Source organism: Pleurodeles waltl, chromosome 1_1 (assembly GCF_031143425.1).
Source record: "Pleurodeles waltl isolate 20211129_DDA chromosome 1_1, aPleWal1.hap1.20221129, whole genome shotgun sequence".
In the NCBI taxonomy this organism is placed as follows: domain Eukaryota; kingdom Metazoa; phylum Chordata; class Amphibia; order Caudata; family Salamandridae; genus Pleurodeles; species Pleurodeles waltl.
This window is the reverse complement of record NC_090436.1, coordinates 82,494,787-82,515,431: the sequence shown is the minus strand read 5'-3', so window position 1 is coordinate 82,515,431 and position 20,645 is coordinate 82,494,787. Positions and strand designations below refer to the sequence as shown.

Genomic DNA, 20,645 nt, shown 5'->3' with positions numbered 1-20,645 from the left:
TGGACGAGGCAGAAACCATAGCAACCATGAACACCATCCACTCAGGCTCCCCCACGGACCCCTGCCCCCACCATGTTTTCAACTCAGCAAACGCCACCATCGCCCCCGAACTCCGCAAGATCATCAACCTCTCCTTCACTTCTGCCACCTTCCCGGACAGCTGGAAACACGCAGAAATCCAACCCCTCCTCAAAAAACCCAAGGCTGACCCCAACGACCTCAAAAACTTCCGTCCGATCTCTCTCCTCCCTTTTCCAGCGAAAGTCATCGAGAAGATCGTCAACACTCAGCTCACCCACTTCCTCGAAGACAATTCCATCCTGGACCCCTCACAATCCGGATTCAGACGAAACCACAGCACTGAGACCGCCCTCCTCGCCGCCACAGATGACATCAGACATCAAATGGACAACGGCGAAACCTCAGCCCTCATCCTCCTCGACCTATCAGCCGCTTTTGACACCGTCTGCCACCGCACCCTACTGACCCGCCTCCAGGAAGCCGGCATCCAAGATAAAGCCCTCCACTGGATCTCATCCTTCCTCTCCGACAGAACGCAGAGAGTCCGTCTCTCCCCTTTCCGCTCCAAAGCCACCAACCTCATCTGCGGCGTCCCCCAAGGATCCTCCCTCAGCCCCACGTTGTTCAACATCTACATGGCCCCCCTCGCTCAACTGGCCCGCCAACATCATCTCAGCATCATCTCCTACGCCGACGATACCCAGCTCGTCCTCTCCCTGACCAAAGACCCGCTCACCGCCAAAACAAACCTCCACGAGGGACTAAAATCTATCGCCGATTGGATGAACAACAGTCGCCTGAAACTCAACTCCGACAAGACGGAAGTCCTCATCCTCGGACGCACTCCCTCGGCCTGGAACGACTCATGGTGGCCCTCCGTCCTCGGACCCCCACCCACCCCTGCCAGCCATGCAAGAAACCTCGGCTTCATCCTGGACTCCGCCCTCACCATGTCCAAACAGGTCAGCGCCGTCTCCTCCTCCTGTTTCAACACCCTCCGAATGCTCCGCAGAATTTTCAAGTGGATTCCAACAGAAACCAGAAAGACGGTGACCCAGGCACTCGTCAGCAGCAGACTTGACTACGGCAACGCACTCTACACAGGCATCCCAACCAAAGACATCAAACGCCTCCAACGTATCCAAAATGCCTCCGCCCGACTGATCCTCAACATACCCCGCCGAAGTCACATCTCCCCTCACCTAAAGGAACTCCACTGGCTCCCGGTAGACAAGAGGATCTCCTTCAAACTCCTGACCCACGCTCACAAGGCACTTCACAACACCGGACCCTCCTACCTCAACACCAGACTTCACTTCTACACCCCAACACGTCAACTCCGATCCGCCAACCTCGCCCTCGCCATCGTACCCCGAATCCAGCGCAAGACATCCGGCGGCAGATCCTTCTCCTTCCTCGCCGCCAAGACCTGGAACTCTCTCCCCACATCCCTTCGCCAGACCCAGGACCTCCTCGCATTCAGAAGGCTCCTCAAGACCTGGCTCTTCGACCGATAAACCAGCAGCGCTCCCCTCCCCCCCCCCCCCCCTCAGCGCCTCGAAACCCTGACGGGTACATAGCGCGCTTTATAAATACTATGATTGATTGATTGACTAAATCCAGACCCTAGCTCTGCGCCCAGCCTTATCTATGTGCCCAGCCCATGGCCCCAGCACCCAACATATACTCCTGCACCATTCAGCTAGTGCAGCCCTGCACACAGACCAAACGTCCACCCAAACCAATTCCTGGCACCTAGACTACAGCTCTGCACCCAGGGTGCAGCCAATCAGGTTGTGCATCCCATAGCTCTCAAAGTTGCAGAATTCTTAGGAGTGTAATAATTATCAACAATTGTATGGAAACTGGAAATTATGTCATGGAGCCTTTTACAACAAAGAAAGTAAAGTGAGTGAGCTTGCAAACAATTCTGAAATAAAATAAAATTGATAACGTAGCAGCTAAACCTCACAAAAATGGACACGTGATCTACAAATGCTGATTAGATAAAAATGCGGAAGCCCTGATTGAATGTTGAACATATAATTCCAAAGCAGTAGTGATCGCTTCTGGGGGAAAGCCGATAGTCCTCGGCAGAAGAGTCTACATAAAAGCTTCCCTGGGGTCGAGAAGGTTTCTAGCAGCTTCTGCACTTCCCCAAGATTATTAGCTTGTAGGGGAGCACGGTGATCGGAACACATGCGTGAAGGCCAACGGTCTAGCACTACTCGCCAAGTCTGAAATTTAGACTGTGTGAGAGCTCAACGCGCCGCCAAATGCGTGAGTCTCACTCGGAATGCGTGACGTTACAGTTCTCTGATCAACCCATATCAGAGGTTTGCACAAAATACACACGCATGCACCCAGCCCAGGCCCATGCTCGTCCCCCTGACCCCTCTTTGTATGCTGTGCCCCAAATGCTCTCACCACGGACGACGTTCCTCCCCGGTGCCTGTAGCCTCTCTCGTAAACACCCTGCGGGATAAGATGCTTCGGATCCACCAGTTCCCGCTCTGCCGCCTGAATCAGTTTACTGTCAGTAACCAGGCGACGGGAGTTACGGAAGCCGCGCGGAGGGTGTCGGGGATTGTAGTTACTGCAATCTGTAGGCCAACACACGGACATATCCGACAGATTTGGAAAGCCCGAAAGCGCAGCGCTAGACCCCAGACATGTCGGGACAAATTAGTAGTTCTAAAAATACTTACATTTAAATATATAAAACATCAGAGAGATAGCATGCGTCATTTTGAATTGCTGAAAATATAACCAAGTTTGGAATTTAAATGCATAATACTAAAAGAATCCTGAATGTGCTATCGTAATCAACTGTTAAAACAAAGTACAACCCACTCTTACTCAGTTTCAGTATTAAGAGCGAGCACATTTCAAAATGGCCGCTGCCTCGCTAACCACACAATGTTTTCGACAAACTGGTCTCCGCCTGTTTCTATACTTCCATTTCCTGCTGCCCAACCGTCGTCCACAAACCCTAGCACCAGTGAACTACAACTCCCATTAGCCCTTACCTGCGCGCGCATGCAACAGACCGCAGGGGGTCACGCGAGCCAATAGACTGGTTCGGATATCTTATCCGGAAGCCTAAATCCTTTTCGTGAACCCGTGACTGCGACCTGAGCAGCACTGGGATCTCTTTTGGGAAAACCACGAGCACTGCACCCCCTATGAAGAGATCACTGGCTGAGGTATGTCTGCCAGGAGAGTAGCTGTTAGGCTGTCTGTAAGGATATGTGTGTCCTTCGTATGTTTACCATGTGCTTTTGTGTGACGTTTCCAGGCTTCATGTCTGACACTATATCACCAGCTGCATGTCTTTTCATGAAAATGTAGTTTCCTCTTTGTAATTGTATTTATTTAGTGCTTACTACCCCTGATGAGGTGTCAAAGTGCTTATCGGTGAGTAGCATGCTATTCCGGAGCCCAAAAGGATTAGTGGTGGATTAGTATAGGGGAATATGAGTCAGCTTGAGAGGTAGACATGGGAGTTTGTTAGTTGGATTGAATAGAATAATCGAGGGAAAGAGGAAGAGTCTGTAGAAAGGGATTAGGGAGATCATAGTACTGAACTGAGGATTGGGGTAAGGGGTAAGTCAGGGGGATAGAGGAGGGAAGAGTCTAGAAAGGGTTATTTTAGAGATCACAGTAGTAGAATGAGGTTTGGGATGAGTCAGAGCGTGGAAATAGAGGATACATTGAGAGGGTTCTATGGTGAGACAGGGTAGTGTATTGGGGAGAGAGAAATGTTTTTCTCTTTTGCTCTTGGCACTCTGTCAGTGCATGAATGAGTGCGGACTGAGGCACCAAAGACATCTCTGTGGCTCGGCAGCTGCCCTGATTGCTGGATTCCAAGGTCTGGGACCTGTTATTCGTTGGCCCTCGTCTTCCAAAGAAAGAATTCGCAAAGCGAGTGAAACAGAAAGTGAAACAACTGGCTGAACTATTCATATCTGACATGGGATAAACAGGCACATTAAGATAAAACTTCTGAATTTGTCTCACTTTAGGGCTCCTATTTGAAGGTTGAGCACACAAGCGCTTTGACCTGTTATAAGTATTCTGGGCATTTAACCAGACCCACCTCACGGCCATCACTTTCATTCGTTCGTAGGTTTGCTTTTCAAAAATCCTTTGTCATTATTGTTAAATGCTTTACGTTTGTCCTGCCTTGAGGCTGGTTTATTACCACCTTGCAGACTGCCCCTGTTACATGGATGACTGCCTTATTTTTCTGACTCTCCTTCGCGCTCATGGAGGTAATGGTGCTTTGAATCGGCTCTCTTATGTTGACAGTTTTACTTTTCAGTTTAAGTGGCAAGAAAAGTCCAGTTAGCAATTTACAACGCTAATAGCTCTAACTCGAGCAAATGCGAGACCCATTGCATTGCAAATACTTGTCTTTTCTTTGGGTATTATGTACTGTCATCTTGATTAACCACACTATATTTCATATCTTATTATCATCAGCATGGACGGCCAGCTATTATCCACATTGGGACATATATGGTAGCAGTCCTCTCTAGTACATCTGATCTTTTTGTCTACTGGTGCTGGTTAGCTGACTCCTCATCCTTGCTCCCTGCTCGTGTAGTTGAGGCCCCTGGGGTTTTGAGCTTCCAGCTTCCTTAAAATTGTTTCCCCCCCCTTTTTTTTTTTGTTGTCAAATAGTGGATATAGAGTTCTATGTCCCAGTGCTTCCTCCTTTGGCACTGACTCCTCTGCCACCTCTGATGATGCCTGTAGATAATGACTCCAACTGCTAACTTGGGTCTTTTTTTTTTTTATTTAGTCTTCTGCTTTTTCCTTAACCTTTTTTGTGTGTGTCTTGTTAGTGCTTTGGTTTCATCGTGTGTACAGGTGTTCTGGCCCTCCTGGATCGCAACTCGTTGGGTAGTAATATTGCTGTCTATGTTTTATAAGTGAGATCTTGTGTGTTGTTTTTAGGATTAGGGGCTTTATTCTCAGATGCCTTTCCCTTGTGTCTACCGGGGGTCTGCATCTTTGATAGAATTCAGACCCCTCCATCATTTGAATGTATTGTATCTGGGTTTACTTTATCATTCTCTATTTTGTTTACGCATGCTGGTTTAAAATTCCTTCGGTCCCTTATCATTGTTCTCAGCACTTTCGGTAGACTTGCTAATTATTCAACAATGTCTGAACAATGGCGTCTTGTGGTTATGAATCCTTTTTCAATGGTATCAAGCTTAAGTGACATTTTTGCTATGGCTAAGGTTATTGTTTGTACTATATCCATTTTGATCTCCAGTTTGTTTGATTGCCAGGTGAGTGCGTTAGTAGCTGCTGTGAAAATTGTTTTTATTGATGAGAGTATGTTTAGTGGTATATGGTCCTAGACTGACAGAATGAACTGTGAATATGTATGTCATTATGTTAAATGTGCATTACACGCAGTATAAGATAGACCCCTACAAAACGCGCAAAATGTTTTAAGCTAAAAAGGTGCTTGGAAAAGATAGAGCTTAGTAATTCCCAGATTGAACATAGTATAGTTTATTTTATAACTGTCTTTAAAAGCACACACTTCGCGGCTGGTAACTCCCTTGCAATACCACTAAAAAAAATACATTTATGTCATCAGGAAGCTTTGAGTGATTCTATCAGTTAAAGCCGATACTAGACTCTAAGCACCCTTTATATTTCCAGATTAACCAGTTGTACACATTTACATTTCTTTCAGGTAAGCAGGCACCCCGGCAAGAAGGCTTGTTTAGCTGTCTGCCCCTCTCTAGGGTCAATAGCACAAGAGACTCCTTGCCTTACATTTCAGCTCTCGGAATTAACCGGCGCAAGACGGTTGTCTTTTCACAAAAAGTAACGGAACAGTATTTCTTTCATTGAGGCCCTCGTTACGAGTCCTGCGGTCCTAGGACCGTCAGTCTTGCGACCAATGCGGCGGTCTGGCCTCAACATTATGAATGTGGTGAACGCACCACGGTTGGACTGCCAGCACCGCCACTTTTTTGCTGGCCAATGGTCTGATGTTGCTGGTGGTCTCAATTCGCCAGGGCAGCGTTGCAAGCAGCACTGCCCTGGGGATTACGAGCCACCTCACCGCCAGCTTTTACAAGACGGGGCACCGGGGTCCCTATGGGGGCCCCTGCATGGGCAGTGCAGGGGCCTCCATCGCCAGCCCCTTCGCGCTTTTCACTGTCTGCTAGGCAGACAGTGAAAAGAGCGACGGGTACTGCTGCACCCAATGCACAGCAGCATTGCTGCCAGCTTTATTATGAGCCTGCGTCAATGTTGTTTGTTGTTTCCCGCTGGGCTGGCAGGCGGAAACTCTGTTTCCGTCCGCTGACCCAACAGGAAACTCGTAATAGCCCTGGTGGGTTTCTGGCCCCAAGGCTCGTAAGTCGTACAGAGGGCCTAAATCTCCCAATGCCTAACAAACAAAAAAAGTGACATGGAATGTAAGTGGTGCTTATGAAAAGAGCTCAAATACCTTCAGGTCTAATTTGCCCTACATAAAATAGTCCATAAATTGGTAAAACATGTAAATTGTCAAATTAATAGCAAATGCCTAATGTCACAAATATTTTTCAGTCACGGACTATGAAGTTATAAGCATACTCCCTTTCTTTGATGCTGTTGGCTGACAGTTTCTTTGATGCTGTTGGCTGACAGTATGTGTTTCTAAGACCTAATATCTGACAGTGTGTCACATTTACTTTGTTAGCAGATGTTTTATCCGCATTACAAGAAGTGGAAGGCTGAAAACTGAGGTTAGAGTAAAATAGGGCAAATAAGTACGAGCAAGGTTGGGAACAGACAGACGTTTGCGAAGATGTGGTACGAAGAGTTAAGATTAAATCCCCCCTTCCCCCCCCCTTGGGTTTAATGGCCAATCAAAAGAAATACTGATAAGGATCTGTATTCTAGGAAGCCAGATAATCGACATGAGACGGATAAAAGGCAAAGTATGTTTTTTAGAGTGTTGGGCCTGCTGGGAGAATGTTCTGAATGAGAGTTGTAACGGAGGAACACATCTGGATGTGTTGGGGAGTTTGATGGTCAAAACGCAAACCCGATGGGGAGTGTACTATGGCAAACAAGGGGTCTTCCCACATCGATCACTAAAATCCAGTTTGAGGCAGTTACTATACACCCAGTGACCCAAGAGGCAGAACTCGGGTTGAACAAAACAAGGGTTTGAGGCAACTAGACAGTGTATACGTTATAATTGCAAAAAGAGAGCAGTTGTGATTGGAGCCTAGGCCTCGAAAAATCTACTTGCCAACTCGCAATGGAGAGTCATACATTTTATCAGGTTGAGCTACTTTTAGGACTGACTCGCCCCTTGTGGTGAGTTGAGAAAGAACAGGTGTTCTGTTCAGTCAGAAAGTGAAGGAGCAATGAATACGCCTTTAAATCTTGTTCTTATCTTGTAACATTTGCTCTGTATTCAGAGACGGAGGTCAAAAGTCAGTTTGTCTATTTACAATAAATTTTCCTTCTGACTGCTGAGTTCCAGGATTTTGTAAGGTGAAAGGTCTGACCTCCTGTACAAAGGCACACAAAAATGAAATAACTAAGTCAACCGTACCCACACCTCAAAATATATTACAGTAGCTGTGAAAGCGCATTTTTTGTATGTCTGTGTGATTTAAAAAAATATTTTAATAGGATGAAAACAAATCAGAAATCTTTACTTGATGATGTGCAAAGGATACATTTGTTTTCTGAGACCCAATTTTCACAAACTATTGTTAATACTTTATATAGTTTTTCAGTAAGGCTGCAAGTCGGTCGGAAGGTTTTTGGGCATTTCTTGGAAATTTACTGTCTGTAAATGACAGTGTGCTACCACATCATTCTTTAGCTAAATATTTATTAAAACTGAGTATTTTTAAACTTAAACTGAGAACATTCCTTCCCTGATGGCAATGCTATTAGTAAACTCAGAAGCAAGTCATGTATCATGTGTACCCTATTTGTGGGCTAGACAGGTAGCTCCCTGCCCATGTTCAGTTAACATTTGCCTACGATGGGGGAGGTCTCTTTGAGGTTAATGCTGTTCCAGGCCAAACCACACTGTTCATTCTGTCTAAGGAACAACACCACCTCCCTGCATCCATTTTTTTGTTCACTGCTCTGGAAGCAGTTTTCACACCACTTCAAATACTAATTACTGGCTGGCAGAAGTGGGAGAGCAAACACAAATTTAACCTCCAGGAACTTTGGGCAGACAAAAAGTATCTTTATAAAAGTTGTCTTCCCTTAACATGTATTAAAAATCTGACTTCACCATTAAATTCGAATTTGTTATTTTTTTAATTTTTTTTATTTTGGTTAAAAGTTCTTCTATTGGTTTCCCAGCGAGTCCCATCTCAAAGATGAAGATGTAGGATTTTTTTTAAACTTATCTTTTTTATTGGAAATCCTTTAACAGCACCACCATCATCAGGTAGCATTCTTATTGTCATACACATCAGAATATATTCATGAATCGTCTGTGGCTCCCTGCACCAACCCCAGTGCCACCTCTTGTCTCTTTATTGCCTTGCATCTCTCTGAGGATCTGTCACCCTCCCTCCAGGAAATCCAGAGACCCTCTGGATCAGTCCTCTATATGAAATCCAACCGCTCCATATTTCCTTCCATTTTCAGGGGCATTTTTTTTTTTTTGCTAGCATGTACCGATCCATATCTTACTTCCAGGCCTCGAGGTCAGGGGTTTGTCTGGCACCCTAGGCTTTCACTATATTCCTCTTTGCCACCATCAGACCCACTGTCATCCATGTCCGCTATGCGCTACCGACTCCTAGTTCTTCCCAAATATTAAGGAAACATTGTTTGACCAAGACCATTAGTCCCCCACCAGGCATTCCACGATGCTAGACTAGAAGTCCCTTATCATAGGGCATCCCCAAAAGATATAAAGGAAGGTTCCAGTCTGCCCACGATATTGTAGGCACAGATCAGTGGCAATCCTCCCTCTCTTAACCAGGGTTGTGTCCTGGAATAGTATGAGCGATGGAGTATGTGCAGCTGCACCAATCTGAAACCTGATCCTATGGCCACCTCTTTAGGGGCACCAAGGGCCTCCTCCCACTCCCCGTCACCACATCTATCCAATTCCCTGTCCCATTCTCCCCGTAGGTGTTGCAGGGCATCAGGGGTGTGATTTACAATCTTTTTATATGTGAGCGATGTGGCCTTCCGGGTCACTGGATCACCCAACAGCCTTTCCTCCAGTGGGGAGGAGTCCACAAGCTCTCTTCCTCTCGGCAATACCGCCTAGAGTGCATGGCGAGGTTGTAAGTGTCTCAGAAGACGTCAGGTGGTATTCTCGCAGTAAGTCAGAAAGGTGGATGACATCCCCTCAAATCCACGTCTCCTACTGAGGACATTCCAATGAGGTCCCAGTGGGTGAACCCCAGTAGTCGCTGTAAGAAGCCTAGTATCCCTGTGTTCCAAAGTCGAGTTGATTGTGTCACTTTGTTCTTCCACCCCATATATGCTGCAACTTCTCTAAAGAGTTTGACCACCACCTGGTGGGATAGGCAAGACAGCCCACCTCCCACTGCTATATAGGGCCCCTGAATATCCCGATCACCCATTACATATCTGTCCATTTGGAGCGCCGGTTCCGTCTGTGACAGATAAGCGCAGTCATTCACCATACTCAATTGTGCCGCCCACTTGTACTTCCTAATATCTGGCAACACAATGCCTCCATTGTACCAACCTCTTGGAAGTTTGGGCAGTGCAATTCTCACGGGCCTCCGTCCCACAGTATTGATCGAACTTCCACCTCAGTTGCTGAGAAGTATGCATTTGGGACCTTGTAGGGGGTATTGTGCATGTAGGAAATGCGGCAACATCATCATTATGAATTGCACAGCTGTTCCGAGTAGGGAAAGCGCCAGAGCCCACCAGTGCCTCACATTCTGTCTCAGTTTGACAAGCAGCTGGTGAATGGGGACAGGCTACAGTTAACTCTGACAGGAGTTAGGCAAGCAAGAATGGAGGAAGGTAGCAGCACAAGCTTAAGGGGAGGAGGGGCGGTGAACGGACAGCCAAGATGGGGAGCAAGCAGCAACAGGAGGGAAGTGGTGGGAGTGATAGAGGCAAGAAACCATAGAATGCATGTGGGGTAGACAGGACAGGTAGAGACGACCTGTAAAACAATGCACTCTTATGGCGTGCATCACAAGACAATACTAAAAAATGACCTCTACAAGCACATAGCCAGGGGAAGGACACTGGTCACAGATAGGAAAATGTACTTGGTCCAGGGGCCGTGAAACTAAACCTACACAGGAAAAAAAACAGGAAGCTGGAGGTACTGACCAATAAGAAATGAGGAAATGAGAGACGTGGACTCCAACCCGTGGTTAACAAAACTAAGTAAAGGTAGGCTCTAAGCCAGGCTTCTCCAACAAGTAGCTCTCGAGCTACCTCTAAGTAGCTCTCCTGTGTACAGCACAGACTAAAAAGCCTTTGTTTGACTGAATTAATATATGTATACAAAAACTGAAAAATGTGTATTCAGAATGAAAATGCATGTTTTTTCACAACTTATGAGCTGATGTTTGGGGAAAAAATGTCTGAATTTCCCAAATATATTTAATTTAAAGCTTATATTTGAGTGTTAAATCGTGTGGTGTTGGAGACTTTTTACTAACTTTATTCATGGACATTACAGCTATGGCTGTTATATCTGACCCATGTAAAGGCACTTCAGATTGGCATGCCTTTTTGTTTTTGTACATTACTGCTTGCAACCTTGCCTTTATGCACCAATGTAATTTCTAGTGGTAAACAAGAAAGGGTGGCCATTAGTGTTCTCTTGTCTGAGGTGGTTACGATTATGACACTAATATCAGTAGCTTGAGATGATTTTCATTGAACATAAGTGGCTCTTAGTACAGAAAAGGAAAGGATGAAGACCCCTGCTGTATGACCTTCTTGTGGTGTGTTTTTTTTTGTTTGTTTTTTTTAATTTACAAGGGGCTCTCAAGTGATGGTGCTTGTGCTGTCCAAGTTAGACTTAAAAAGGACTATTAAAATATACAAGCCAAGTCATTTTGTAAATCCTTGCTGACCAATGGCAAGCATGAGTGTGGGCCTGACACCCTCCAAAGCAACAAAACAAGCTATGTGTAACACGGGCACAATACGGATAGCAAAATGCCAGCAGATTAACTGATAGGGCTGTTGCCGTGATTTCCTTAATTGTTATGCAATTCCAAACACTTTAAAATATGTTATGGGGTTTCCTGGAAAATTTGGGTAGTGCTGCGTAGGGTACTGCGTTTTAAATCGCCTTTTACAAGGTATCTTTAGACAGAACTGGGTAAGGTTTAAAAGATGACTTTAGTAGGTTTCTAGGGAACCAGCCACCCCACAAACCACCCTCCCCCTTCAAGGAATTATGGTTTTTTTTGTTGTAATTTGAGCCTTTTAAACAAGAAGTGCAGTAACAATGGTCATATGACTATGAATGGCTCTTTGCATGTATATACATTTAGGCATTTTTAAGAGCCGTTCTGGTAAATGCGGGTTATTTTACAAACTCGCGTTAAGGAGTACATATTGCAGAATTACGATTAGTTCACAGGAGGATTATGGAGATCTCCGCCCGAGGAAACGTAGACTTGTTTTTAGTAAATGGTGCATTTTAAAGTTCATTGAGTGTTTGTAACACTGGACGAAAGTCGGTATGATTTAAAGATCGCTTAGGTGGTCTCCTCCAATTCATTTTGGCTGAATATTGTAGTAACAGGTGAATTTACAGCCTGTGATCCACTAGCATTAGGGAGAACTGTTTTTTAACTGGGAGCATGGAGTACACCCTTGTTATTGTCTGTGAAGTCTTTTGATAAATTATGCATTTTCAGTAGTTACAGACTGGTAACATTGGTCAAAAATGAACAGGATTTCTTATAATAAGATAATAAAAACTATACGTCCGTAGTAATTACGTGCAGCTGGATTTGAAATAAAAATATTAGCAAAGGTGTCACACATGACAGGTGGCTACATGGCTGTTATTGCGCTAGTGCGTTTTCTCTAAGGAGTCACTGGAAAACATTATGGCAAAAAGCATGTGTTAAAGCACATTTGGCTAGTAACTTTTGTCAGAGTTGGGCATCATCTAAATACCACTTTACTTGGTGCCTTTGGGGGCATCACCCAGCCAGCCTTTGCAACGGTGTGTTGCACAGAACAATGGACAGTAAACTTTGGTCAGAGCTGCGTGCAATTTTAACATCACGTTGTAGAAGGTGCTGGGTGAATATTGTACAATCACAGAAACAATGTTGTTTTTCACTCTGGAGGAGTCTCTAATTTTCTGAGTGGGAACCCCTAGCAAGCTGCAGCTGGTGATGCGTTTTCCACCTTCATATCTGCAATGAACCGTGAGCACAGTGGCGAGACTTGTGAAGTTATCCTAGTACACCCAACTTTAAACCATGGTCGGAGTCAGTACATGGTGATGCAGGCCAAACTTCCAGAGATGTCATCCTGACCCATATAAAAAAAAAAGTATGACTTTCAAATATGCCAGGTTTTGAAGGTGAGAAATTGAAACTACAGATCCCAGCGTTCTTAGAGGTGATAGATGAAACATCAGAACTGGGTAAAGTCATAATGATGACGTGGCTCGTTGACAGCAAGGGGTTGCTACGTTTTAACTTGTATGCCCTAGTACATGGTGTGGGCTATGTCTTTATCTACAAATTGGTCCATGTGGTGTGACAGGCTGCCAAAATGTGCTTGTTTCAACTCGCTTTAGCTGGAAGGACCAACATTGGCACACAGTCATCATTTTCACCCAGATTTACCATGCAGTGCCGCAATAAGCCGTGGAATGCAAAAGAGAGTCATGTAAGGGGGTGCAAATGAAAGGAAAATGTCACATTTGGGTTGAAGCAGTTTAACATGGACACACATTAAGGCCTTTTTTTTGGTACAAATTACAGCGCGTTCATAAATTGTGGGACTTGCATGTGCCCAACACTTTGTCGGGAGAAGCCTGATGGAAGGAGGAGGTTCGAACACATATACAAATCCCTTGCCTGGTCACCTGTAGTACAAGTAGCTATTGGGTTGGAGGCAACATTTAATCGTTTGTGTCCTTTTAAAAAAGTGCAGCCAGGTTGGAAAAAAACGTACCCTAAAAACCTGCCAATGGAGCTGTCTCTTGGCAAATCATAAACTTCACTAGTGCCTAGATTGCCTGGCGTCACCTTGCGCCTGAAACGGCAGCTCCCTTCCAAACCGGCCAATAGTGGCCCTTTTCCAACAGGACTACTCCTGCTGGAGCTTATGAGAACTGGGATCGTTCCCATCAAGGCCTGTAATGCAGGCCCGGAAGCTGCCTGGTCAGTTGTATATTCCTGGTCTGCTCGGCGTGCCACTGACCCTGCCAGCCCCACCGGCCCGTGAGAGGTTGCGTGGTTGGCACGTGGGCCGCTGTGGTCGTGCAGCCCGTCGGAGGCAGCAGTAGGCTGCAGGCCCCCTCTGCAGTCACACACGAGGAGATGCGCGGTTCACTTCGGACACGAGTGCACATGGGACTGGTCTGGGAGTGGTACTAGCCTGTACCCCGCGGGGGAGAGACCAGCTGGCGGTACTCGAGGCGCTGTAGTCCGTTCGTACCGCAGCGTCGAGTTACATTCGGGGGTTCTCACCTGTGAACGCGACGGGGTGACGTGTCCGCGCGACAAGTCCCCCTCATTGTTTAAAAAGCCGAGTATAGGGTTAAATGGAGGGTGCGGGATAAGCCCCCCTGTGCTGCCAGGAAGCTGAACCATGCCCACCGCAGTGCCAACAGCTGAGGAGAAGGGAGCGGCGTCGCCTCTCGGTGACTGGGAAGCACAGCTGAGGCCTGACCCTCCCCGGGGAGGGGGCATGTGTGCGGCATTCCTCTGCCGAGGAGGGGGGGGGTCCGCTTCTGACGCCGCCCGGTGTCCCTGCACAGCCAATACTGCATTGTAGTGTCCTTGTCACGCTGCAATGCATAGCGAAGTGAGATTAATATGACATTTTATTATCATAAGTTTATACCCTATCTTCAAACAACCCGTGCATACATTGCAAAATAACACTGAAGCTGCCCACATTTGCGGCGCAACTCATAAAAGTCACACAGTGAAAGAAAATAATCCAACCCACACTACTTGGTGTTAAACCCATTTTCTTTGTGCGCGTAACAAAACACACACAATTGGCAAACATACAAGGCATTGCGTTCAGCTAGATACCAGTAGAAACTTTGAAACCCAGTTTACCCAGCGCGCCTCCAATCCAGAATTTTAAGCCGCTTTAAGTCACTGGAAGGGTTAGCCGTTTCATTATTGTAAGAAACTCCACTCCACTCCAGTATTGTATGATCTAAGGCCCCGCCTAGCAGGTCATAATTGAGCAGAGACTCCTGTGATGAACTGAGTGTTTCATAATCATCTTTCCTTCGCTTTCAGCCTTTTTACCCCCAAATAAAGAGAACTCCGCAGACGTGCCCTCGTCTGGTTACTCAGAGTTGTGTGTTGAAGAATAACTGCCTCGTATAAAGTTTTTTAAACCAGTTGCTTCTCAAAGTTTTCTTAAACCAGTGATGCTTAATATTAACAAGACTAGTACAGATACCTATTAAACGAGTCAGCTTTTCATGCACTAAATAGCAAATCTGCAACTTTTACACACATTTTTCGTTGGCCTAGCTGCCAACAATGGACAAAAATTAAAGCAGTTTAAAAAACCGCTACACACAAGACAGCCTGTTTTTGTGGGTAAGTGAAAACCTCTTTAAAAAAAAAAAAAAAAAATATGCTAAGTGGGCTGAAGGCTTTGGCGAGAGCGGGCAGCATCCCCAGGAAGCGTGGGGATGTCCCTTTAGAGGACTGCATCTTTCAAGTTGGAAAACTATTTTGCACTGTCGAGAAAAACAAATTGCCACGTACATTATTAAATCCACTGTGTGTAGTATGAATACAATCCATGCGAGTACATATGGTGAAGTTGGAGGCATGGGCATTTACAGTTATCATCAAGTTCCATCCATAGTTCTAGAGTTTTTGTCAATGCTCTGAAAGTTGGACGTTTGTCTACAAAGTTGGCGTATGTCTACAAATCAAATAATTTTGGCTGTCTTGCAGTTGACTGTCTGCCTCTTTGTCAACAGTAGTATTGACTGTTGCAGCAAAAAATTGAAATCACGCAAACACACTGCCTTACAATTGGCTTGGTTGGGTGGTCGCTGTCACTGTTGTGCACATGGACTGCAGTGAGGTACTGAGGTAGATAACAAGGTTTGTTTACTTGGGCACAAAATACCAGCAATTTCCAAAGTCACTTTACAAAGACCCATCTTCAATAGTCATTAATAATACGTACATTTATATAGAACATTTTATTAACAGGCTTGGCTCTTGGTGCTATTACCAAGCTCAGTGACTGAAAGGATGAGAAGCTGAGTGGGCCCACAGGGGTTAAAGCCTGTAACCTACAGGTTACACACATATCTCTAGATGCTTTAGTCCATTTAGCTATCAGACTGGTTTAACAGAGTTTTCAAGAATGCAAAAAGCCATGAGTGAGGAGTTGCATGTAGGTCAGACACACTCTAAAACGCGTTACTTACCACTCTACTGTTGCCTGGATTCCATATGGACGGTCTGCGCAATCCACGGTTGCGCCACCAGCATAAAGTGAATATCCGTGTTCAGAAGATACTAATTGTAGCAACAGCGGTCTCCCAGAAGCACCCAGCGAGCGCTATTTGTGCCAGGGCGGGAGTGCACGTCTTGGGACCACTTCAGGGTTTGCCCGTCAGTGGTGCCGCAGGTCCCCAGAGGGAGGCTGGTGGTCTCCGCTGGCCGAGTGGCCTGAGTGTTGAGAGCACAGTCTCAGGCTTCTTGAAAGGCTTTTGTTGTAGAGTCTCCCAGAGCAACCCCATGAACAGAGGTCTGTGTGCATTAACACGGAGAGCAGGTGGCCAGTGCGTTAACTTGATCCTTAGAAAGCCACACCGCGCTCCTGTGTTGACAAGCGCAACGCGTGTGGAGGACTCCTGTCAGAGATGCATAGCTCCACCCTGCTGCTCTGCTCTGACATTCACTCTTGCAAACTCACTGTTGAATTGTTTATCATAGCTTGTGACTAGCCTTATTCCATTTTTTTCCAGTCTCTTGCCTTTATTTCCTTTTTATTATAATTTTGATACAAAGCCAGAGGTAGTCCTGTAAGTGAATCTCTCAAGGAGTGTCGGGCAGCAGATCCTAGTGGAGAGGGCATTTCAGTTGGAGAAATCCCTCCTCGCTGGAGTTATTTGCACCAGCTGCTGCTCGGGCATCTCCTCTCCCTCGGGATGCGAACCCCCTGAACGCTGGAGGGACCCGGCTGATCAGTGCCCCTCCACACTGGCAGGCTGGTGGCTTCTAAATAAGTCATGTACTTGGCAGGCCGGATATGGCATCAGTAGTACAGTGAGCGATGAAAGTTTAATGGGCACCGTTGATGCCATCTTTTCATCGACTCCATTTGAGCTCTTCCGGTGAACCCCTTTCACCACTCTCACTCCAAGGGCTTGGTATCAGTTCTGCCAAGTGTGAGAAAGAAATTGCCCCTGGAACGTGGTCGAGCAGTTTCAGTTTACCCTCCCACTGCCACGATGCCATTGCTCAGTCACGTTTCAGGTGTTTTACGCCTGGTTCTCTTCGGTTCAGCCTTTCTCCTCCTGTGCGGGCTTGCTGTTCTCTCGAGTCAACGTCTGCACGTGGTAACTCTTCCGGGGTCATGGTTCAAACAAACTGTGCAAGAAAAGAGCAAGCGGTGGGGTCTCCACGCGCACGAGCTTCTTGCACTGTTGCCACTTGGCTGTCGAATTTATAGGCTGCGTTGTTTCTCCCCCGAGGTTCAGTCGGGTAAAGACCAGCACAACTGAAGACCCCTCACCCTCACATGTATGCTTTGTAGTGTTCTCAGTTACGGCAGCTGCACTGCCTGCGTACAGCGCGTTCCACGGACGCAATGCTGTGGTTTCTGCACCCACATTCTCTAGTGTCGAGGTGGGGCAGCGATCCATGCACAGTGAGCGACTGGCATCACCTTCCCTATTTTAATGGGGAGATTTTTTTTTTGTTTTGTTAGGGGATACACATTTTAATAGTGGGCGATTGATGTGTCTGGGCCTCAAACCACCCTCACGCTTAGAACTCTGGCACGATGGTTTAGTGGCCCCTTAGTGGAATCTGAAAGTCAACAGCCTCAAATCATGGACTTATATCAGTTTAGCCATTCATCCTACCAAGGTTGATGATATAAGTGCAATTGAGCTACTATTAACGCTTGTCTATGTGTCATGTAGAATACATTGAAGTTGCATGTTTGTGGCATTAAAGGTAAATACATCTTTTGTGATTGCACAGAATCTAATCTGTTGTGTTGAAGATGTCCACAGTAAATTGGCAAATATCATTGTTTGAAGAGGCTCTGTCCTTTGAGAATGTTACTAGCCACAAGCTACCTAAAATGCATCTTTTGTATTGGGCCCAGCTAGTTGGTATATACATTATTTGGTTAATGGGGGAAGAGAATCTTCATTTAAGAAACTGCTTTCTGGAAATCAGGATTGTCGGTTCAGTTAGCCCACGAGTCTCCAACCTTTTCACTACTGCGAGCTACTTTTGTTCAACAAAAATCATTCCAAGATACCAAAACTATTAGCCTTGTACACTTCAGACAAGAGTACAATAGTGGCCACCCCATGCAAGACCACTAGCCGTGATCACCTCAGTGCCGGATTGTCAGCAGTAATGTAAGAAAGGCTTAGTCAGTTAGGAATACTTTTACATAGCTGTAATGCCCCCTAGTACAAAGTGAATAATGTTAGTAATAAGTTTCCCAATGCTGCATGATCTATCATTCAAATATAAGCTTTAAATATCTTTCTGAAATTATGGGTTCTGAAAATACACACATTTTCACCTCCAGTACACAATTTTCAGTTTTGGTAAACACATATTCATTCAACCAAGGAAACGTTTCTAATTTAGTAGGCTGGGCTGCCCATAGGAGTTCTACTCACAGCTGGAGAGCTACCAGTAGCTCACAAACTATTCGTTGGAGAAGCCTGATTTAGCCTGTAGACGCTCCATACTTTCTATTTCACGAACATGTGGGCATGATGAGGTTTGCTAATATGAATGTATTCTGATTCGCAAAATAAAATTGTCGAGTGGCAGAAGTGCCTTTTTTCCAGATATAGAAGGCTGCCCTCGCATACCACTGGTGCATTTGATACAAGGCAGCTGGTTAAAACAACTGCGGCGGATAGGTTTGAAATGTAGCCAGCTCATCATGATTGCAGATTAAGTGGTAATGTCAGCTGTTTGAACCTGTGCTAGGAACTCTGTTCTTAGCACCCACATGGGTTAGCACATATTGTAAACCACCAATAAGAAGTCTGGATTTCTGACTTTGTGCTGTATGTGGTGGCAAGCTGAATCTCATTGAAGGAGAGACACTTATATCTTACTTTGTTTGTTGTATGTTATATACAGTGTAATGGTATGTAGGACATCTCAACTTTAGGAATTAGAACTGTGCATTTAGATTGGCTGCTGACAGTTTATGTCCACCAGTGAGAACTGGGTGTAGTATGGACCTCTGCTTCCTCAATGAAGACTTCTCTCTGTTCACATTGAACATGGGGAATGCCCTATACATCCTTGGGAAAGCAATTCTTCCACCCTGAACGACTGAGAACAAGTATACATCTGGGAGTTGTGGGCACCAGGTCAGTGTTGCATTCAGGCGAGTATTTGGTAAAGAAGCAGGGGCTTATTGATTAGTATTACTAGTTCTGTGCCCTGAGCTGCACCCTTAGGGCAGGACGTTTTTCAAATGAAAATTATTACTGTTCAACACTTCCTAAAAATACTTGGGTATTATTTTTTTTTTTTACTTTCCCCAAATATTTTAGAATAGTGTACATTTAACCGTCCAGTGTCTGCCACACCCATTGTTGATCTGAGGGTGCAGTTCAGGAGAAACATTGTTTCTCCACTTCTTGGAAATTGTCTTCCTTTAAGGTCAGGCCAGGGCTTATTTTGGGTTAAAAGTAGATGCATTTGGACCATCTAATTCAAGTCAACAAAGAACTGGCCAGTACACCGCTCCGCTAGTCAGTAGTTCTTCACTGTAAACACTTAAACACTATGTTAAAAAAAGGTCATACCTAACAAGTTGAACCTGTTTGACCAATAATAACCACTTGCCTTTTATTGGGTGTTAGAAATGTGGTCTCTAGTTGGCAGTGGTTTGCACCTTGTCCAAGTAGGGATCCTCACTCTAGGGTAAGAGAGTCACACAGCTCAGAAAACCCCTGCTCATCCCCTTGGTAGCCTGGCCCAAGCAGACAGGGTTATCTCAGAGACCACGTGTAAAATATATATATCTCATCACCCCCACCCTGAAAGATTTATAAAAAACAAGACCAAAACGACAAAACTCCAACATACAAAAGCAAAGATATCACTTTTAAAAAGCCACAAAGAGTCTTAATCCAGAGGAGTCAATGGTTGTTTGCTTTTAACGTACAGTACCTGGGATGCGTAAAAAACTAAGACGTAAGGGCCACAGAGGCGGTGAGGCGCTGAAAAGCAAAGCAATATGTTGGTTCTTTACTGCGGAGGGAAGGTGAAGAGCCGCTCCCTTACTAACAGGGGAGGTGATATGGTCAGTTCCTTACTGACAGGGGAGGTTATGCGTCGGTTCTCTTCCCGCAGGAGAGGGGATGCGTCTGTTTCCAGCCATGTAGCCTCAGTTCCTTGCTGCAGTGTGGAGTTGATGCGAAAATGACACCCAGGGACAATGCGTTGGAAAATCCAGGTGCACTGTGATCATAGAGCTGCAGTGGAACAGGCGCTGTATCGGTCCCACAGGCATTGCTTTGGTCCTTCCACCACAAGGCAGGTGCTGCGTTGGTCCTTCCACCACAAGGCAGGCGCTGCATCTGTTCTTCTGCTGCGAGGCAGGCGCTGCAGCGATTTTTTTTTTTTTCAGCCTCGGAAATCCGATGCATTATTTTTAAAGCTTTGTAACATAACTTGCCCAGATAGCTTCAAATTCTCAGGTGGATTAAGTTCTGGTGCAAGCAGTGACTGTATCAAAACCTCCACTCTACTCTGTTCTTTCTCAGTATTTGCTCCCAGGACTTGGAACACTCTTCCTCCAGATGTTAGACAAGACCATTCTTTTCCCCCTTTTGAATATCCTTGCGCACCTCCATAATACTATATAGAATATAGTTCTTCCTCCTGCTTCGCTGTTCTTCCATGGCCCGCCGCTCTTCCTTTTCAGGCCATACCTCAGGCAGCTTTTAGCTGCCTGTTTGCGAAAAACCATACCAAAAACCGGCACTAGTCTTGCCTATTATTTACCATTGGTTGACTTCTATGTCGCTATCATTTGCTTACTTCTTAATTGATGGGTAGCCTTCCTCTTCTTGTGTTTGTCCCTCTCCTGGAGCATAAATTCTTTATTACCCTTTAATCAGTTGACTTGTATCCTTCCACTATTCATATGTTTGGGACTACTTTTTAGGTTGAATCCTACCAGACAGCCCAGCTGTC

General features: G+C 45.6%; 2 protein-coding genes across 3 annotated transcripts in view; one reads left to right on the top strand and one right to left on the bottom strand.

Moving 5' to 3' along the window:
- Positions 1–15,911, bottom strand: part of KIF24 (kinesin family member 24) — a 135,299-nt gene extending 119,388 nt beyond the window's left edge. The window contains exon 1 of one of the 2 annotated variants that reach the window (XM_069216235.1): positions 15,653–15,911. Coding sequence is in view for 1 of the 2 variants with exons in the window: in XM_069216153.1 (XP_069072254.1) it covers positions 2,449–2,646 (198 nt within the window). In the remaining variant the exon portion in view is untranslated. Of the gene's footprint in view, positions 1–2,448; positions 2,663–15,652 lie in introns of those variants that run through there. The other variant, XM_069216153.1, reaches the window with a different exon arrangement.
- Positions 3,073–20,645, top strand: part of NUDT2 (nudix hydrolase 2) — a 31,937-nt gene continuing 14,364 nt past the window's right edge. Inside the window, exon 1 of the mRNA XM_069216352.1 lies at positions 3,073–3,227. The gene's annotated coding sequence lies outside the window, so the exon portion shown is untranslated. The remainder of the gene's footprint in view (positions 3,228–20,645) is intronic.